The sequence below is a fragment of the Rhinolophus sinicus genome, linkage group LG04 (genome assembly GCF_036562045.2).
Source record: "Rhinolophus sinicus isolate RSC01 linkage group LG04, ASM3656204v1, whole genome shotgun sequence".
Taxonomy (NCBI): Eukaryota; Metazoa; Chordata; class Mammalia; order Chiroptera; family Rhinolophidae; genus Rhinolophus; species Rhinolophus sinicus.
Window position 1 is genome coordinate 55,113,172 of NC_133754.1, and position 16,911 is coordinate 55,130,082.

General features: G+C 45.3%; 1 protein-coding gene across 2 annotated transcripts; it reads left to right on the plus strand.

Annotated features, from left to right (window-relative positions):
- The first annotated feature begins 2,968 nt into the window (after positions 1-2,968).
- PROZ (protein Z, vitamin K dependent plasma glycoprotein) lies at positions 2,969-16,850 on the plus strand. Of its 2 annotated transcripts, XM_019746554.2 has the most exons (8): positions 2,969-3,119; positions 7,502-7,665; positions 8,883-8,907; positions 9,507-9,620; positions 10,725-10,856; positions 11,214-11,293; positions 15,121-15,238; positions 16,106-16,850. In XM_019746554.2, exons 1-8 carry the CDS (start codon positions 3,059-3,061, stop codon positions 16,618-16,620), a joined length of 1,209 nt encoding a protein of 402 aa, XP_019602113.2. In that variant the 5' UTR covers positions 2,969-3,058; the 3' UTR covers positions 16,621-16,850. The 2 variants fall into 2 exon arrangements, with proteins under 2 accessions (XP_019602113.2, XP_019602114.2); XM_019746555.2 differs by lacking the exons at positions 2,969-3,119; positions 7,502-7,665; positions 8,883-8,907 and adding an exon at positions 8,914-9,367.
- The last annotated feature ends 61 nt before the right edge of the window (positions 16,851-16,911 follow it).

Below are 16,911 nucleotides of genomic sequence, written 5' to 3' on the forward strand. Positions count from 1 at the left end.
TTTCCCAGAAACAGTCTGAGGTGAGCAGGAAAAGCCAAGGGTGATGATTCTCCTCTTGCTGCCTTGACTCCTAAAAGTGAGCCCCTGCCGAGTGGGCACCAGAGGCCCTTCCTGGGGAAAAGGCCTCAGCCATCAGGAGACCATCCTGTTGTCAGGTTGAGGGTTTTCTATGCAGCTGAGTGGTCTCTGTCCAGAGGCAAACCATAAACTTGCGTTCTTATTTCTGGAGATCAAAGGTTGTTTGGGGTCCAGAGAGAACTCAGGGGAAGATTCACAAATAAAACACACCTTCGCTGTTGCTACTTGATCTCTCACTGTTGGCCACTATTATTGGTGACAGAGTTCATGCTTCAGAGAGGAAGGGAAACTGAGGTAGAACAGAGGATGGGGCTCCATCGCTTCCATGGGGTTGCTTATCTCCCTCATCCAGAAACAGAATTCAATGCTGTGAGGTTCTAGAGGAAATAAGGTAAAGAGATGCAGTTGGGTGCCGTAGGTAGGGCCCTGGCCTGGGCCTCACAGATGAGGTAACCCAGGTCTGCTCATTCCTGTGTGCCCGGGAACAACTGACCTCCCTCTCAGAGTACCACTGTCTTCATGGTAAAATGGAGCTAACGAAGCCACCTCATCTACATGTCAACCCTCAACATGGTGCCAGGCTTGTGCGTGAAGGGACATTCCCCTATTTGCTATCATGAGAACTTCCCTCAGGGTCAGCTTGGTGTGGAAGGTGGGCACTTGAGGGCATAAAGATCAGCAGGAAGCCAAGGGTGAGGAATCAAAGAAGGGGAGAAAGTAAGGGTTTGACATTTTTCTCCTGAGAGTGAGGGAGAGGTTAAGATACTACCATAAAAACCATCTCCTCCCCAGCCACCACCACCACACACACACACACACACACACACACACACACACACACGCATGCTCAGTTCCTGAGGGCAGAAGAATGAAGGTGACAGCCTGGGAGCACAGTGACCCCGTAACATGGAGGGGGTTCTGGATGGTGTTATGAGGTTTGAAAGGGCAAGGAGGTCCCGCCTAGTGTGAGATAGGAGGCAAAGGAGAGTGCCATCTGGCTACATGGGGCCGACCCAGCACTGCTGCTGCTAAACCACAGTGGTAGTGGGTTGGCAAGAACACAGGTGACCCTCCACATGCTTCTGGGGTGCTGGCTCACTGGGGGGTCTGTGTGGTCCTGAGGCCCTGCCTACAGGTGTGGAGCACAAGGGCTGAGGCCTTTTAGCAGGATGAGCAATGGGACCATGGGGGCTGCTTTCTAAACTGGAACTGGACAGCTTAAATTTCTGTTTTGTCAGGTCCCCTGCTGCTGCTACTGCCACCACAGGAATCACTGATTGAGGCAAGCCATCAACCAACACCAAAATCATGGTGGAAAAGTCCTTGAGAAACAAGATATTCATAGTCTCAGAGCATGGCCCCAGAAGTGACTTTTCAGTTACGAACAGGACAGGATAGCTTTATAATGGGGAGATCTGCTGGGCACATTATCCAAGTGACCAGGTACGAGTTCACCAACAACGAGACCACAGACGTGTGCCCTGACACAGGGCACTGGGAAAGACGCGCATCACCGATGCAGGGTTCCCCCTCAGCCTAACGTGAGAGGTCAATCGGGCAAATCCAGCTGAGGAAGGCCTGGGCGCTCCAAAAATGTGTGTCAGAAACTCCAAAACACCCAGGAAACTACATTAAATGAGACTTTGAAGGAAACAAAAAGGATGCAGTGAGAGAGAAGGACGGAGGCAGGGGGTTTTCACCAGATGCTCTTTAACAGAAGGGAATCCCCTCATCTACGGAGGTGTAAGGGAGGGAAGGAAAGAATAGAGGGACCGAGAGAGACAGCAGAGACACACAGAGAGACAGAAAAAGACAGAGTCAGAGAGACAGATGGAAAGAGAGCATTCACGGGGGTGGGGTGGCAATGCCCTGTGCCCATCCACCCAGTGAGTGTGTAACCGAGAATTGGTCGAGTATGGTCGAGTATGGGGTGTGAGTTTGCTGTCCTGTCACACAACGCTCAGAGTATTCATCATCTCGTAATTCTCAGTTTAAAGACACCCTTGGTTCTGACAAAATGTCCCCTAGGTCCACTCCTCCAGGTGGCACTTAGCACCGCAGGAAACCTGGCTGTGCATGTCTCACCAAGAGGTGGGTGAGGCCCCGTGCTGCGGTCTGCTCTCTAGCCTTTTACAGAAAAATTGGCTGACCTCCTGGCCCACCCCTTCTAAGGTCAGGTTCACTCTCCCCTCTCGAGTCCTCTGCTGCCCTCCTACAGACGCCCTCCTGCCACACCAGCCCCTTGCTGCGCCCTCCCTCAGGGCTTCGTCACTCTCCGTGCCTTGGAGGGTCTCCCCGTGAGGCACACTGTGTTCAGGTTTCTCTCCCAAAGGGAGGCTCTATGGCCTGGACCCCTTTATCTACTCTCCTTTTTCGGACATCGAAATTTGACATTTCTCCCTCCCTGATCCTCCCTCTCCCACTCCTAGGCTCTCTCTGCCTCCCTGCCTCCCTGTACCCCAATCCCTCCTGCGTGCCTCCCACCTGTCTAGAATATAAGCTCCAGGCCACTGTCTTGCTCACTGCTGTATCCCCAGGCTCAGAACACCTGGCCGGGGGAAGCCCACCTGAGCTTTGTTACTCGGGGCTACATGCATCTCTTAGATCTCTCAGCCCATCATCTTATTTCCCTGGACAGGAACTCTTGACTTCACTCCAGAAGTCTCCCCAGCTGTGTCTCCCTCACCAAAGCCCTCTTTGCCTTCGCTTTTCATTGCTCTGCCTTTTCTTCCCTCTTTGCTTTAAACAGAAATATCCAGAACCGAAGCGTATGTTTATTGAATTTGTTCAATAAAACTCCATGTGAAATGTACTCCCAACAGGGAGCACTTCTTTTCTCATTTCTGGCTTCTGTCTCCGGCTTGGCTACGTGTTTTAGAGCTGCTGGTCACTTGAAGCAGCCCCCGTGTGTTGTGAGCACGGCCCAGGGCGGACTTTGGCCTCTGTGTTGGCAGACTTGTCCCTCAGCAGCCCGGTGGGAATGGCGGGCTGTGTCCAGCTGCTCCTGACCCTCCTGGTCTTCCAGAGCGCCGAGTCCTCAGGTAGGCATTTGCTTCCTGACCACGTCCCTCCTCACAGTGTGGGTTGGGCCGAGTGGGTGTTTCCTAGGGCAGGCGAGGCCCTGAGTGACCAGCATGGACTTAACTCAGCCCCCTAAAGAGCCCTCTTGGTCTCTTTATCATGCGTGACGAATATGTTGCCAGTGATGATGGGGTCTCCCAAAAGCAGAAAAATTAGATGTGTGAGAAGTTGAGTAAGTGGCTCAGGCTGAGGGGCCCAAGACTGGGCAGGTGAATAGATTGACCTTGGTGGTGAGGGTGGGGGCGGGGGGCCACATCCCGCAGCCACTTCTCTAGGGGAGACAGAAGCTGCCCCGCATCACCTCCACAACCCTGCACCACCAACTATAAAGCTGCGAATCAAACGGCCTGGTGCCCTGTGGCCCAGGGGTCCCCAGACTTTTCCCTAAGACGGACCTGGCAAGGAGGCTCCTTGACTCTCTGCTCCAACGCATGGCAGTTGGAAGATTGGGGAGAGTTTGTCCCATTATGTTCCTGTGACAGCTCAGGAAGTAAGAGCCCACCCACTACTTTATGGGAGAAAAGGCTCCAGCAGCCACTTCCGCAAGTCAACTCCTTTGACTTTCTCCTTTTGAGGGAATCATGAACCCTGTCACCATTTTAAAATGTCTTCATTTCATATTTATCAAGACATTAAATATTATATGTGGAGGCACTCGGTCTCTAGACCTCAGAAGCCTTGTCGTGGGTCCGTTACTGTTGCCCTTAACATTCCTTCCCATTCTGTTGCCCTTAACATGCCCTCACCTGCTCTGCTCTCCCAGCCTTGTAAATGCTGTTTCATTTCCCCAGTAGCCTCAGCCAGGTAAGGAGTCAGTCAGCACCCCCACCCTTCAGCAGCCTCACGGCCCCTCCTGCCCAACGCATTGGCCACTGCCAGCCTCTATCAGAGCTGGACACAGGGTGGGTCCGAGACTGCTGTGAGCTCCAAACACACTGGATTGCGAATATTTAGCACAAAATAAGAATGTAAACTTGAATTCATAGTTTTTAACAGTTGTATTCACCATTGTATGGTGAAATAATATTTTGGATCTATTGGGTTAAATAAGTATATTATTAAAATTATTTTCACCTTCTGGTTTTGCTTTTTAAATATGGTGCTGAGACACTTCGCTGACACCTGGGGCTTTCATCCATTCCCCTTGGGCAACACAGCCCAGGGCAGTCAGGTCTCCAACTGGCCCACAGCAGCTCTCCCACCCTTACCAACTGCATAGTCTACGCAGCAAATAGCGTGACTGGGAAACACTAAGCCGGTCATATTCCTCTTTCAGTTAAAACACTTAGAATAAAATTCAAAACTCTTCACATGTTGTGCTAATTACAGTTAAGTTTGTCTGTGAGTAGGAGAGACCCACAAGTAACATTATACAGTTTCCAATACTGTATATGGCCTTATACAACATGAAACAATCACAGTAGCTGAAACATGAGGATTTGTGAAATTTCGGTTCTAGAAGAGCTATGGATCAGATACCCAGAAAAAAAACGCTCCTGATAAAAACTGAAAGTAGACTAAATGTTTTATATCGTTTTAAATATATACATCACTGGGCTGACACAAAGGGAAGATTCAACGGAAGCCAGAGAATAAAATAAAAGAAAGGTGAGCATGAACTAAACGGTCACCCTCAGGTTTCTGCTGGACCCTGGAATCTCACAGTCCCAGGAGACCCCACATCAGCCCAGTAGGCAGGCCTCAGCCCTCCACACAGAGGAACAAGAAACAAATTCACCAACTGGATATTGGCTCTGGATACAGAAAGAAAAACATCTCCCAAGAATCAGTCGCCACAGTTTGGCCCAGTGGTCTGGAAATCCCAGTAATCTGGTGTCACGTCCGCCTGTATGGGAAGCACCCACCTTAAGAAAGGAAGGTGCAGATCCTCTCTGGAGAAATCCACTTTCATTCTGGGCCCCAGATAATTCCAACCCCCAACGTTCTTAAGAAAACGGGCCGTTCATGGTAAAAGAAAAACAACCCCAAACACACAAAGAAACAACTAGCCATGAACCTGCAGGGAAAAGAATAGAATCAGACCTTAATGTTCAGACACAGAACACAATATGAAAGTTCAACGCGTCTTAAGAAACATGCGATAAAAATATGAGAAGGAAATGAGAGGCATTAAAATGCTCAAACACATGTGAAAAAGAACCAAATTTTTAGAACTTCTGAAATGGAAAACATATTAACTCAAATTTTTGAATCAGTTAAATTCATAAAAAATGGGAGAAGAGAAAGTTCTCTTTACAACAGAATGCCAATTAGTAATGTGGAAGAAATGAGAGTTATAAAATCACTATTTTGCAATTATAATGGTAATAACTGATTCAGGAAAAACAACCGAGGATGCTGAAACCATTCCGTTAAAAACTATTGGGTAACAGGACACTCAGTCTCAAAGTATCTCTCTTACAGTGAAGAAATCTGTGGGTACCATCTGTACAGTGTCCTCCAAACTTCATGTTCACCCAGAATCTCAGAATACGACCTTATTTGGAAATAGGGTCATTGCAGATGTAATCAGTTAAGAAGAGACCATCCTCAATTAGGTTGGGCCCTAGATCCAATGACTGGTGTCCTTACAAGGAGGCTCACTATTCAGTCCTCCCTCATATGCAGAATGATGCTTAGAGCTCCAGCCACCACCTATGTCTCAGGCAGCAGGATGGAGGGAGAGACAAAGAAATGGCCACACCAGTTGTCTTTCAAGAAGGTTTGTAGGCAGCTAGAAATCAGAGCCTCTTGTTCTATGCCAGAGGATGATGACTGAGGACAGCCCCTCTCGAGCCCTCCTTCCACCCCCTTTCATCTCTATGGTCCAGAGCTATCATGCTGTTCCCTGCCCTCCTCTTGCAGAGCAGGCCTCTGCCTTGGTCTAAAATGTGCTCCACTTTCCACCGTTCCCCATTCTTAAGCTAATTCTTACCCTTCGAATCTTAGTGGAAAAGTCCCTTCCTCAGGGATGCCCTTCCTGACCCTGCAGCCTGTGGCGTTCTGGCAGAGGCTCCCCTGGTGACCTATGTCGTCTTTGCAGCTCTCTGACTTTTCTCAGGGCCACACTGCACTGCTCCTACTTTCAGTTCGTTATGTGTATGATAATTTGTCGGATGCCTGCCCCCAGTGAGGTCCTAGCCCTTTACAGGCCAGGACTGGTCTGTCTGGTTGCCTGCAGAATTCCAAGCCCTGGCCCACGCTGGCCTGCAGGTGTTCAGCAGATACTTGCTGGGTCAGTTGAGCTGACCTTTCTAGCTTCGCATCCCAGCATGCTTTCCCACTCCCTCCCCATGCACCCAAGGTTACAGCCAAACTGGCTGCTTGCCACTCCCCCTTGTCGCTTTGTGGCAGAGACCAAGGCTGAACTTGTACATCCATCCTCAACCCCCATGGTGCAGACAGCTGGGAAGCTGCATCCCCAAGCGCCCCACAGCCATGTCTCCATCACCCACGGAATGTGAATGGGGGGCCTGCATGCCATTTTCAGGCACGTCCCCCAGACGTTCCCCATCTGCAGGCTGTGTGGGGGTGAACGACCATAGGGAAGAAGCCTGGGATGAATGTCATCGTGTGACAGTTACCCAGCAGGAAGTAAAATTCTGTGTCTGAGTGGTTACGCATTGTGTCTACTGGTTACTACGCATTAGCCCGCTCTAACTTTACACTCCCTGCCTTTGGCATAATGTTCCTTCCTCTCCAGTTCCTCCTGTCAAAAGTCGACTTGCTTTTCAATGCCCACATCAAAAGGCAGTGGTTCTGTGAGGCCTTGTCAACCCTCCTTCATGCTCTGGGCAGAATTTATCCCTTTACTTTAATTCTATTAATGGTTGTAATACGTGATACTGTGATAGTTGTCGATGTGTCTGTCCAGGATGAAATCATGAAACATGTGCGGGTAGAGTCTGAGACTTGCATTTTTGTACACACCAGCTGCCAAATACAGTCTAAGTGAAAGAAGAAACAAATGGCCTGTTTCAAGTTAATACTGACACCAAACCAACCTTGGGGACTTGATGATGTCCGATTTCTGAGCCTTGGGTGGTCTCGCCGTAGAATGTTAGCGTCTGCCCCTAATTCATCAGGGTGTCCATTCACTAGACAAAGATGAAGGGCACTCTCACCGTGTGTGTGGACAAGGGCCGGCCCTGCAGACACCACCGTGAGCAGACCCTGGAGGGCTGGGTCTGGCGAGGACAGGAAAAGTGGTGGCCAGGCCACAGGCGGATGTCAGGCACCACAGCACCGTGTACCCTGACCCCCCAGGAAGCTGATACCGAACTTCTTGGGTAAGTCAGTTCATCCATGTTGATGATATCTACATTCTTATCTTCCTCTGTAGTATTTCTTTCTGCCTCAAAAGCAAATGAAGTTCTGGTAAGATGGAAGCGTGCTGGCTCCTATCTTTTTGAAGAGCTCTTTGAGGGAAATTTGGAAAAAGAATGTTATGAAGAAATTTGTAACCATGAAGAAGCAAGAGAAGTATTTGAAGATGACATGGTCACTGTATGTACCCCCAATGTGATCTCACGCACTTTCTGATCCACATTTCTGCTGCCTTAGCATAATTTCTCAGAGACGAAGCTAAATTAATAACCTGTTTACTTCCCGTGAGGTTGACTGAATCCTAATTTTACAGACAAGGAAACATAGACAGAGAAGTAAGATAACTTTCCACATCCATTTTCCACACTGATTAGGTTTACTCATCACAAACAGCACTCAGTTTGTCATGACTCTGACAGAATTTGACATTTCAAAAGAGGTCTAAGTTTTTCAACATATCAACAAATTTTTAAGAAACAAAAATCCTCTCTAGGGTGCCTACATAGGAAGAAAGGCTCTCATAATCTATAATTTGGAGTAAAAGTGACTATATGTATAGGCAAACCATCACTTACTCATAAGCTTATCAGAGGATAGAGAAGCAAGTCAAACCTGAGAGGCTGAATATTTCTATGTAAATATCTCAGAATAGTAAAATATTTAATAAAGATTTCCTAGTTTTACAAATAAAGGTAGCAATATTTAAGGTTGATTCTTAATAAAATATTGATCTGTTTCTCTAATGCATTTCTAAAATTTTTAAAAATAATTTCTTAAATGCTCATATATGAGAATGCCTCTGAAATAGACCATCTTTAATAAAACTAGGAGAAATTCAAACTTCCTAGTAAAGGAAAAATTGTGTTCTTAATTTGTATTTGTGACATCAGTCAGGTTGTTACAAGTCCAAGTATGATTGGGGAGCTACAATTACTTACATGTTTACTTTCTAGGCTTTAATTCTGAATAATTCTCCTAATTTTAGATACTTCCACCCAAACTAACCTCCCCCCTCACATATACACACGTTTAATTTCTTAATCATTGTTTAACCGGCTTCTACATTATGCACTTTGTAGAGTAAGGATTTGAAGACGGTGCCCCTGGGGGAGGGAAAGGCGGCCTTGGAAGGCCGTGGTCATGGAGTTTGTACCATGTTGTAGGCTATTATTTTCTCTTCCTTAAATAGGTTACAGTAAATACATATTGAATAGAATATGTTCCATATATTTTAAATAGGATATTAAGTTAAAAAATTTTGCTTTTTTTTGTTTCCACTAGTATTTTCCTACTAAATGGATAAAAGTAACATTTTCTTACCTTTAAGTCAAACTACAGGAGAAAATATAGAAAGACAAATAACCTGTTTACAATACTGTTATGTTTTAATTTTACAGGATGAATTTTGGAAAGTCTATATGGGTAAGTGGTTTTCCTTATCTCTCTCCAGGATTATTTCCTCTTCTTTTTCCTTGAGATGAGGTTGAGGTAAGGCATTTGGCTCAAGACGGCCAGTGGATTCCAGCTTTCAAACCTTTGACTCCTGGACCCTTGACCCAACGGAAGGGCCTGGCACTCCCCGAGAATGAGGACAAGGGTGGGAAAGTCCCCGAGGTCCCACTGGGATCAGGATGAAGCTCCTGTGGGGCTTAGGTGGCAGAGGGTGGAGGGTCCCCCAACCTGAGTGGCACTTCTTATCTAAGTGGCCCTGGGGTCTCCCTAGGGCCTCATGCTGAAGGGTCAGAACCCAGTTAAATTGCGGAAGGCAATACCCCTCCTAGGCTTGTGGGGATGCTGGGCAGCCCTGCAGGAGGAGTTCCCCGTCAGCCAGTGACAGTCACAGCGGTCACTCAGCAAGGAAAGAAGGAGGAGAAATATAAAGGCTGGTATCACCCTGGGGGATATATGTGGGACGCCTGGCAGCCCACTCCAGCTTTCTGGTGTCCTGGGCAGTGGGACCAGGGGACTAGGAGAGCCCAGGTGGTGCCACCTACACAAGGGTTTCATATCCCTCTCGGCAGGTGGCTCCCCATGTGTCTCCCAGCCCTGCCTCAACAATGGGTCGTGCCAGGACAACATCCACAGCTACAAATGCACCTGCTCCTCGGGCTATGAGGGCAGGAACTGTGCCTTCGGTGAGCTCCCACCTGCCCTCACCTGCCCCGACCCACCCCAACGTCACAGAGACAGGCTCCTGGGGTGAGCAAAAGGGTACCTGTGAGAACCCAGTTTCAACCGAATTCTCCACTGGAAATCACATTCTGTAAACAGACCCCTTGCCTCCCGTATGTGCCTCCCTACAGTTTCCATAGATTAGAATCCCCTTCGCTTCCTCCCAAATCCATCCCCACCCCCACCCCACCACCACCTAAACCATTTACAATCTACTCTTGGGAATACCTGGAACCTGACAGATCCCAAGCAGGGGTGATGGAACCTGGAGGGTCAGTCTGTAAGAAGGCATCACACACAGGATGGCTCAGAGGTAGGCATGGGTTCAAGACGCTCCCTGTAGCTGAGACTTACAGCTGCATGAACTAATGCTCCTTAAATACGAATAAATTAAATGTAAAATTTATTTGTGGGGATGGGGAGAAAGGAATTCCCTATCAATAATGATCAGATATGGAAAGAAATTAACTTAATCTTTTAATACCTCTGGTCAGTGCAGAGTCAATTTTCTGGGGGAAAAGATTATTTCCAGCTCAGATGTTTCCTCTGAAGTCCAGCTTTCTACTCCAACTGCCTCCTCGAGAGCCCCACACAATGTTCTGCAGACATCTCAAACTTAACACGGGCCAAAGCAAGGTTTTCATCTTTACCCCACCCGTGTCCCTGCCACTCATCCCAGATGCTCAACCAGCAGCATAGGTCACACTAGAGCCCTTCCACCCCACATCCACACCTCGAAGAGCCATTTAAAGAGTGTAGCTATTGGACCAGGAAGTGAAAGATGACTGTGATGGGCACATATAGCTGGGAAAAATGGACAGATATCTTTGCAATATGAATGCAGATACTTCTAAGACCAAATTCTATTTCCTGAGGACAAATACAAGGGCTTGTCACTCACTGAGCCTTTGACTTCTCCATGCACATTCTTGAATACAGGATGCTTATACGAGGAGCCAAAAATCTGAAAAGTATGAGAACATTTGGACTGAAAAACCAGAACCCAAAGCGCAAGGAGATTCAAAAATGACTGTTTTCATATTAGCATTTCTGGTTTTCCTTTTCAGCTAAAAATGAATGTCATCAGTTGAGGACTGATGGGTGTCAACACTTTTGCCACCCAGGACAGGCGTCCTACATGTGCAGCTGTGCAAAAGGGTATAAACTGGGCCAGGACCACAAATCGTGCATCCCACATGGTGAGTTCTCAAATGAGAAATGAGAAAAGGTGGTCTCTCTTCCTACCCTGTCGGCTCCCATCCACATCCCCCCTCCTTCTCCTACAATAACATTTGGAAGATCACCTCTTCTATTTAAGATGAGGAGTTGTGGTCCGTACCTCCACGCTGGAGCCTGCCTGGGTCAGCAGTATGTTGGCTAACCCACAAGCACCGACAGCAGGTGATTTAATTTCGCTCTGCTCTACGTCTACATGAGTTATCTCAAAATAATGGGCATTAAGGAATCAGGTTCGAGTAGTTGGCACTATGGATAAAACCCAATGTTTGACTTGGAAGGCACTGATTTTTCTTCTCATGTTGTCCCCACAAATGAAGAGAAGTGTGCGTGTGGAATCCTGAATTCTGTCACAGCAGCACAGAACAGCACACAGAATCTTCAAATTTTCCCATGGCAGGTAACAGAAATATTTTATAAACATGTGTTAATTTTTTTTGTTACAAATCTCACCCTCTTTGTTATGTCCACCTTCTTTGCGAACCAAATAGAAACGTCATGACTAAGTGAAAGAGGCATCACGATTTAGGTGAACTATATTTACTAATCTCGACATCACACTTGAAAGCACTTTCTAAGCCTGAATTCACAACTTCAGCTGTCTCCATTCTTCACACCAAATAAAAACATAGTTTTATTTACAGCTACCTAGGGCCTTTCTTATGGAGTTCAAAAACTGTCCCTAATGTCATTTCTCTCAGAACATAAGCATCCTGAAAGGGCACTTGGGTGGATGATTTAATATGGGGTCCAACAAGTGGCCCCGGCGAAGGCAGAAGGCGAGTTAAAGACACAGGAAGGCCACTCCCCAACCACTGGGCTGGAACTCGAGCTCCATTATCGTGTGCAGGACATTTCTCTTCTTTGGCATCCATTTTTGTTATTTTCTGGTTTCCTCCTCTGGCTGCTTTGGAAGTTAAACATTCTATTTCTATTTAATGGTTACTCTTGACATTTAAACATTCATGTTTAACTCACCAATACATAAAGCTAGTACTTTTACCTCCCTCCTAAATTATTTTGACCATGCTAATGGGTTCATCTGCTATTTTGACTCGTATTTTATTCTCTTCTTGCTTTTTTAGTAACTCCACAAAATAGGTATTATTAGTTTTATTATTATGGTTTATACCACCAATGTGGGGCTTAATTTACCTATGGTTTCCATTTTCCTTGCATCTCAGACCTCTAATACAGATCAGCTTCTGCCTGATGTACATACACCCTTTGCAACAACCCTGTCAATAGAAATAGAATGTAAACCTCATACGTAACTGAAATTTCCTAGTAGTCACACTAGGGAAAGTAAACAGATGAAATGAATTTCGATAATATATTTTATTTATATGTTTAAATACTATTATTTCAACATGTAACAAATATAAAAACTTATTGAGATATTTACTTTGTTTTTTCGTTACTAAATCTTTGACATCTAGGGTACTGTGAGGACAAAGCCAGGAGTGCAGCTTCCAGGCTCTCGGCCTCACATGGAAAGGTGCTGGCTCAGGTAGTAAATGGCCATCAACTGTGATTGGATGGCCATCAGCTGTGGCTAGTTGGCCGTCAGCTGTAACCAGTGAGCCATTGGCCACTAATATAACTGCCGTGGCTATGTTAGTAGAAAATGGGGGCTAGAAAGAAGATGGTGGCTGAGCTAGCAAGTGCAGATTGCAGCTAGCAAGTGGGGTTGGTTTGTTGGCAGAAAAGCGGACAACAGTTTACAGATCGTGTGGCTCCTGTTTCCTGTGTCTCCAACCCAGCCACCAGCGAGACTATAGTGGTATGACTCCCCTATCCATGGCTCCATTGGTGTTCCTTTGTGGCCTTACCATATCCTGTGTTCTTTTGTGGGGAGTGGGACCAGAGACCCCGCATGACACCCTGCATGACAGGTATATTTTATATTTGGAGCACATCCAAATTTGGACTAGTCACATCTCAAATGCTCGGTAACCACATGTGACTACCCTCTTGGGCAGCAGAGCTTTAGAAGTTTCTTTAGTGAGGGTCTATAACAGGGGTGTCCAAACTTTTTTCAACGTTTTTTACCAAGGGCCATATGCGGTAAAATACACAAACAGCTGGGCCACTCACTCGAGGTGAAGTACGTATTGCCTCACCTGGTTTATTTAAGTAAACTGAATATAGTTTTGGAATTTGCTGCGGGCCAATTAACAATGGATTGTGGACCGCAGTTGGCCCGCGGGCCGCAGTTTTGACACCCCTGGTCTATAATAAGCCGTGTGTGTGTGTGTGTGTGTGTGTGTGTATGTGACTTTTATTTTGCCCTAATGCTCACAAGCCAGTTTAGCCAAGCAGAATCATTTGGCTGCTGTGTGGAGGCCTGGACAGATGATTGACTAGAGCTCAGTGACTACTGTAATAATCCAGATTTGAAAGGACACTGAGTGAAGAGAGATAGTAATGGAAAGGAAGGGGCAAAACCAGAATGGTCTAGTTATCAGCTGGTGAACTTTGTCGTTATCTTCTGTTGTCTTTCCTCCTTAAGCTTTCTAAGACCCAATATTCAGGCTTGCATTCTTATCGTTGTCTGCTCATCGATGCACTAAGGCAAGCCTCAGAATATGGGGGGTTGTTTAGGGGAGGCTGATGCGCAATGACTGTGTGTAGTCTTCATGAATGACGGTGGTGGTCTAGCTCTGTCAAGCACACCATCTTCTGATTCCTATCCACTTAAAGGAATCTCAGTTACCATTTTCATGTACAGAAGTAGCGTTAGTACCAACGAGACTAGGAGCTATGACCTGTTAGGTGAACATTTTCTACATACAAACTAAACGTGTTTGGAGACACATTACAGCAAATTAAGTACTATTATATTTTTACTCTGGTACAATAAACAATGCTGAAGTTATTTAACAGGATTAATTAACTGGCCTAGGATAGAGTTTAAAACTTTCTTACGTTCTAGATAAGAAATTGACACTGCATTCCACTGCATTTTACAAGTCCAGCTGACTAATGCTGAAAATGCCATCTTCCCTCAAACTTGGTTTTTTTTTAAAGATTTTATTGGGGAAGGGGAACAGGACTTTTTATTGGGGAACAGTGTGTACTTCCAGGCGTGTACTTCCAGGCCTTTTTTTCCCAAGTCAAGTTGTTGTCCTTTCAGTCTCAGTTGTGGAGGGTGCTGTTCAGCTTCAAGTTGTTGTTCTTTCAGTCTTAGTTGTGGAGGGCGCAGCTCAGCTCCAGGTCCAGTTGCAGTTTCTAGTTGCAGGGGGCACAGCCCACCATCCCTTGCAGGACTCGAGGGATTGAACTGGCAACCTTGTGGTTGAGAGCCCACTGGCCCAAGTGGGAATCAAACCGGCAGCCTTCGGAGTTAGGAGCATGGAGCTCTAACCGCCTGAGCCACCGGGCCGGCCCCAAACTTGGTTTTTTATCTACCTGTAAAATAAAGATAATTATGTAAGTTGTAGTGAGGACTGAAGATAATGTACCTGACTTATGTAGGTAGTCAATATATGGCAACTATTATTAATAAGCACTTAAGATTTCCAGAAATGAGGATACATTCAATTTGAAACTTTTATACTTTGCTCAGCATTTTCCATTAAGCTACTGAAAACTGCAATAAGTAACATGTCTTGAGCCAGCACCTGTGCTATGTGGGTACATGCTTTATTTCATTTAATATTCACAATAACCTCACATCTTATGTTTTATATCCCTGGTAATATTCTCTTCTAAAATCTTCCTTATCTGGTATGATACTTCAGCTATTTATAAGTGTTAGCATGTAATGTTTTTGCCAATATTCTACTTTTAAACTGTATTTTTATATTTAAAGTATGTTTTATAGGCACTATATAGTTGGCTTTCAATTTTATCCAATCTGACAAATCCCTTCCTTTTAATTGGGGTATTGAGACCATTTTGTATTTAGTTAGGTTTAAATCCATAGATTTGCTATTGGCTTTCTATTTTCTCCATCTGTTCTTTTTCCTTCTTTTTCTGCCTTCCATTGGATTACTTATGTATTTTTTATGATCCCACTTTATCTTCTTTGTTGGATTATTAGGCATAATTGTTTTCAGTGGCTGCTTTAGGGTACAGTGTCCACCTTTGGTTTATCATAGGTTATTGTACCTTGAGCTTATATCACACTCCCTCCATCTTTGGAGCCCATATTCTTAACTGTACTACTCATACCCCAATCCTGCATATTGTCACTAGCTACTTATTGTGTTTTGGTTTTTTAAGGTAAAACTAACAAATTCCAAAGGAAAAGACTTCTGTGGTGGTGTTATAATACAGGAAAATTTTGTACTGACAACAGCAAAATGTTCACTGTTACACAGAAATATTAGTGTGAAAACAAGTAAGTATTTTAGCATTCATTTTTATAAGATCACATTGGAAATAAAAACTATCCTATGTGGAAATGAAATGAAAATTTAAAAACTAGAATTTTGTTTCCAGTGCAGTAGAGAACTGAATTTAGCATCCATATTACTGAGATACTTATCAAATCAGAAAAGCATATATAAACTACCTAGCAGAATGTCTGGGCATAGCAAGCAGGCGAATGCTAGTATAGGGCATAGCCAATAAAAATGTAACTTCATTTGACACTAAAATGGAACGGCTGTGGTATAGGAGACAGATAACTGGCTGAAAATAGGAAGATCTGGGTTCAGATTCTGCCCTGCCACCTGAGACCATGGCTGTGACGGGGGGCTCACCACTCAGCTTGTCCATGCCGAGTTCCTCATCAGTGAAAACTGGGCAGTAATTTCTATCCTGTAGGGAGGTCGCCAAGGATCTGTGATAATCCGTGCAAGTGCCCTACAATGATTCTGAAGAAACTTAAGTACATTTTACACCTCATCCTTGAATACTTTTCAGTCAACAAAATGTTAGCCTGAAAAATTACTTCTGAACAGCCAAGTTTTGATTAGCTCATAACTTCTTCCTACTTTTTTGACTATTTCACCAAACCACCCGAAAAAACTCATTTTGATGTTTTTTCTTTAAAGAAGAGTATGAGGCAAGGCCATGGGAATTAGTTGAAATGCTTCATTCTGTGATTTCCCTTTCAGTCCACAGATGAAGAAAGGAGATCAGTGCAATTAGCTGTAGCCTGTTTTACTATGTCCAGCCTGACATGGTTCACTGAGGAATTTCTTATTATTTTTGCAAGCTTGAAAATCAGGCTTTAGAAACCAGCTATTGTCCATTATTTCAGATTTTCCCAGAACAAACAAGGACCCACTGATGATTGAGGTGAAGAGCATCCATGTGCACATGAGGTACGAGGAAGAGACAGGGGACAATGACATCTCGCTATTGGAACTGGAGCTGCCCATCCAGTGCCCGGACGTGGGGCTCCCCATCTGTAAGCCCGAGGGGGACTTTGCAGAGCATATCCTCATCCCGGAAACAGGGGGCCTCCTCATTGGCTGGACACTCAATGGCTCTGAGCTGGGCAACACACTGACACAGATGCCAGTTACACACATGGACAGCGAGGAGTGTGGCAGAGCCCTTAATGTGACAGTCACGACAAGGACGTACTGTGAGAGCGGAGCAGCGGCCACAGGGCTGCAGTGGGTGGAGGGCAGTGTAGTCGCCAGAAAACACAAAGGTACCTGGTTCTTGACAGGGATTCTGTGCTCAGCACCCGCAGAAGAGTACAGACGTGTGTTTCTTTTCACCAAGGTTTCAAGATACTCACTCTGGTTTAGACAAATCATGAACTGACTAAACCCAGCTAACTAGAAAGAACAAAATATGCAGTGGGATTCCAAATTTTAACTGCGAGCATGGAGTTAAATTGAAATTTCACAGCAAAATAGTTGTGACAGTTTCTGAACAACCCACCCAGTCTACAAAGTGCTGTGACAGTTCTTTCCTTGGGACTTTTTCATCTAAACAGACCTTCAGAGAATCTGAGATACATTAAATAATAAAAATGTATCTGTTGATCATAACCCAGTTTCTTAAAAACACTCTCCTTTTCCAAATCTAATGCTTTCTGATGCTATTGAGTCA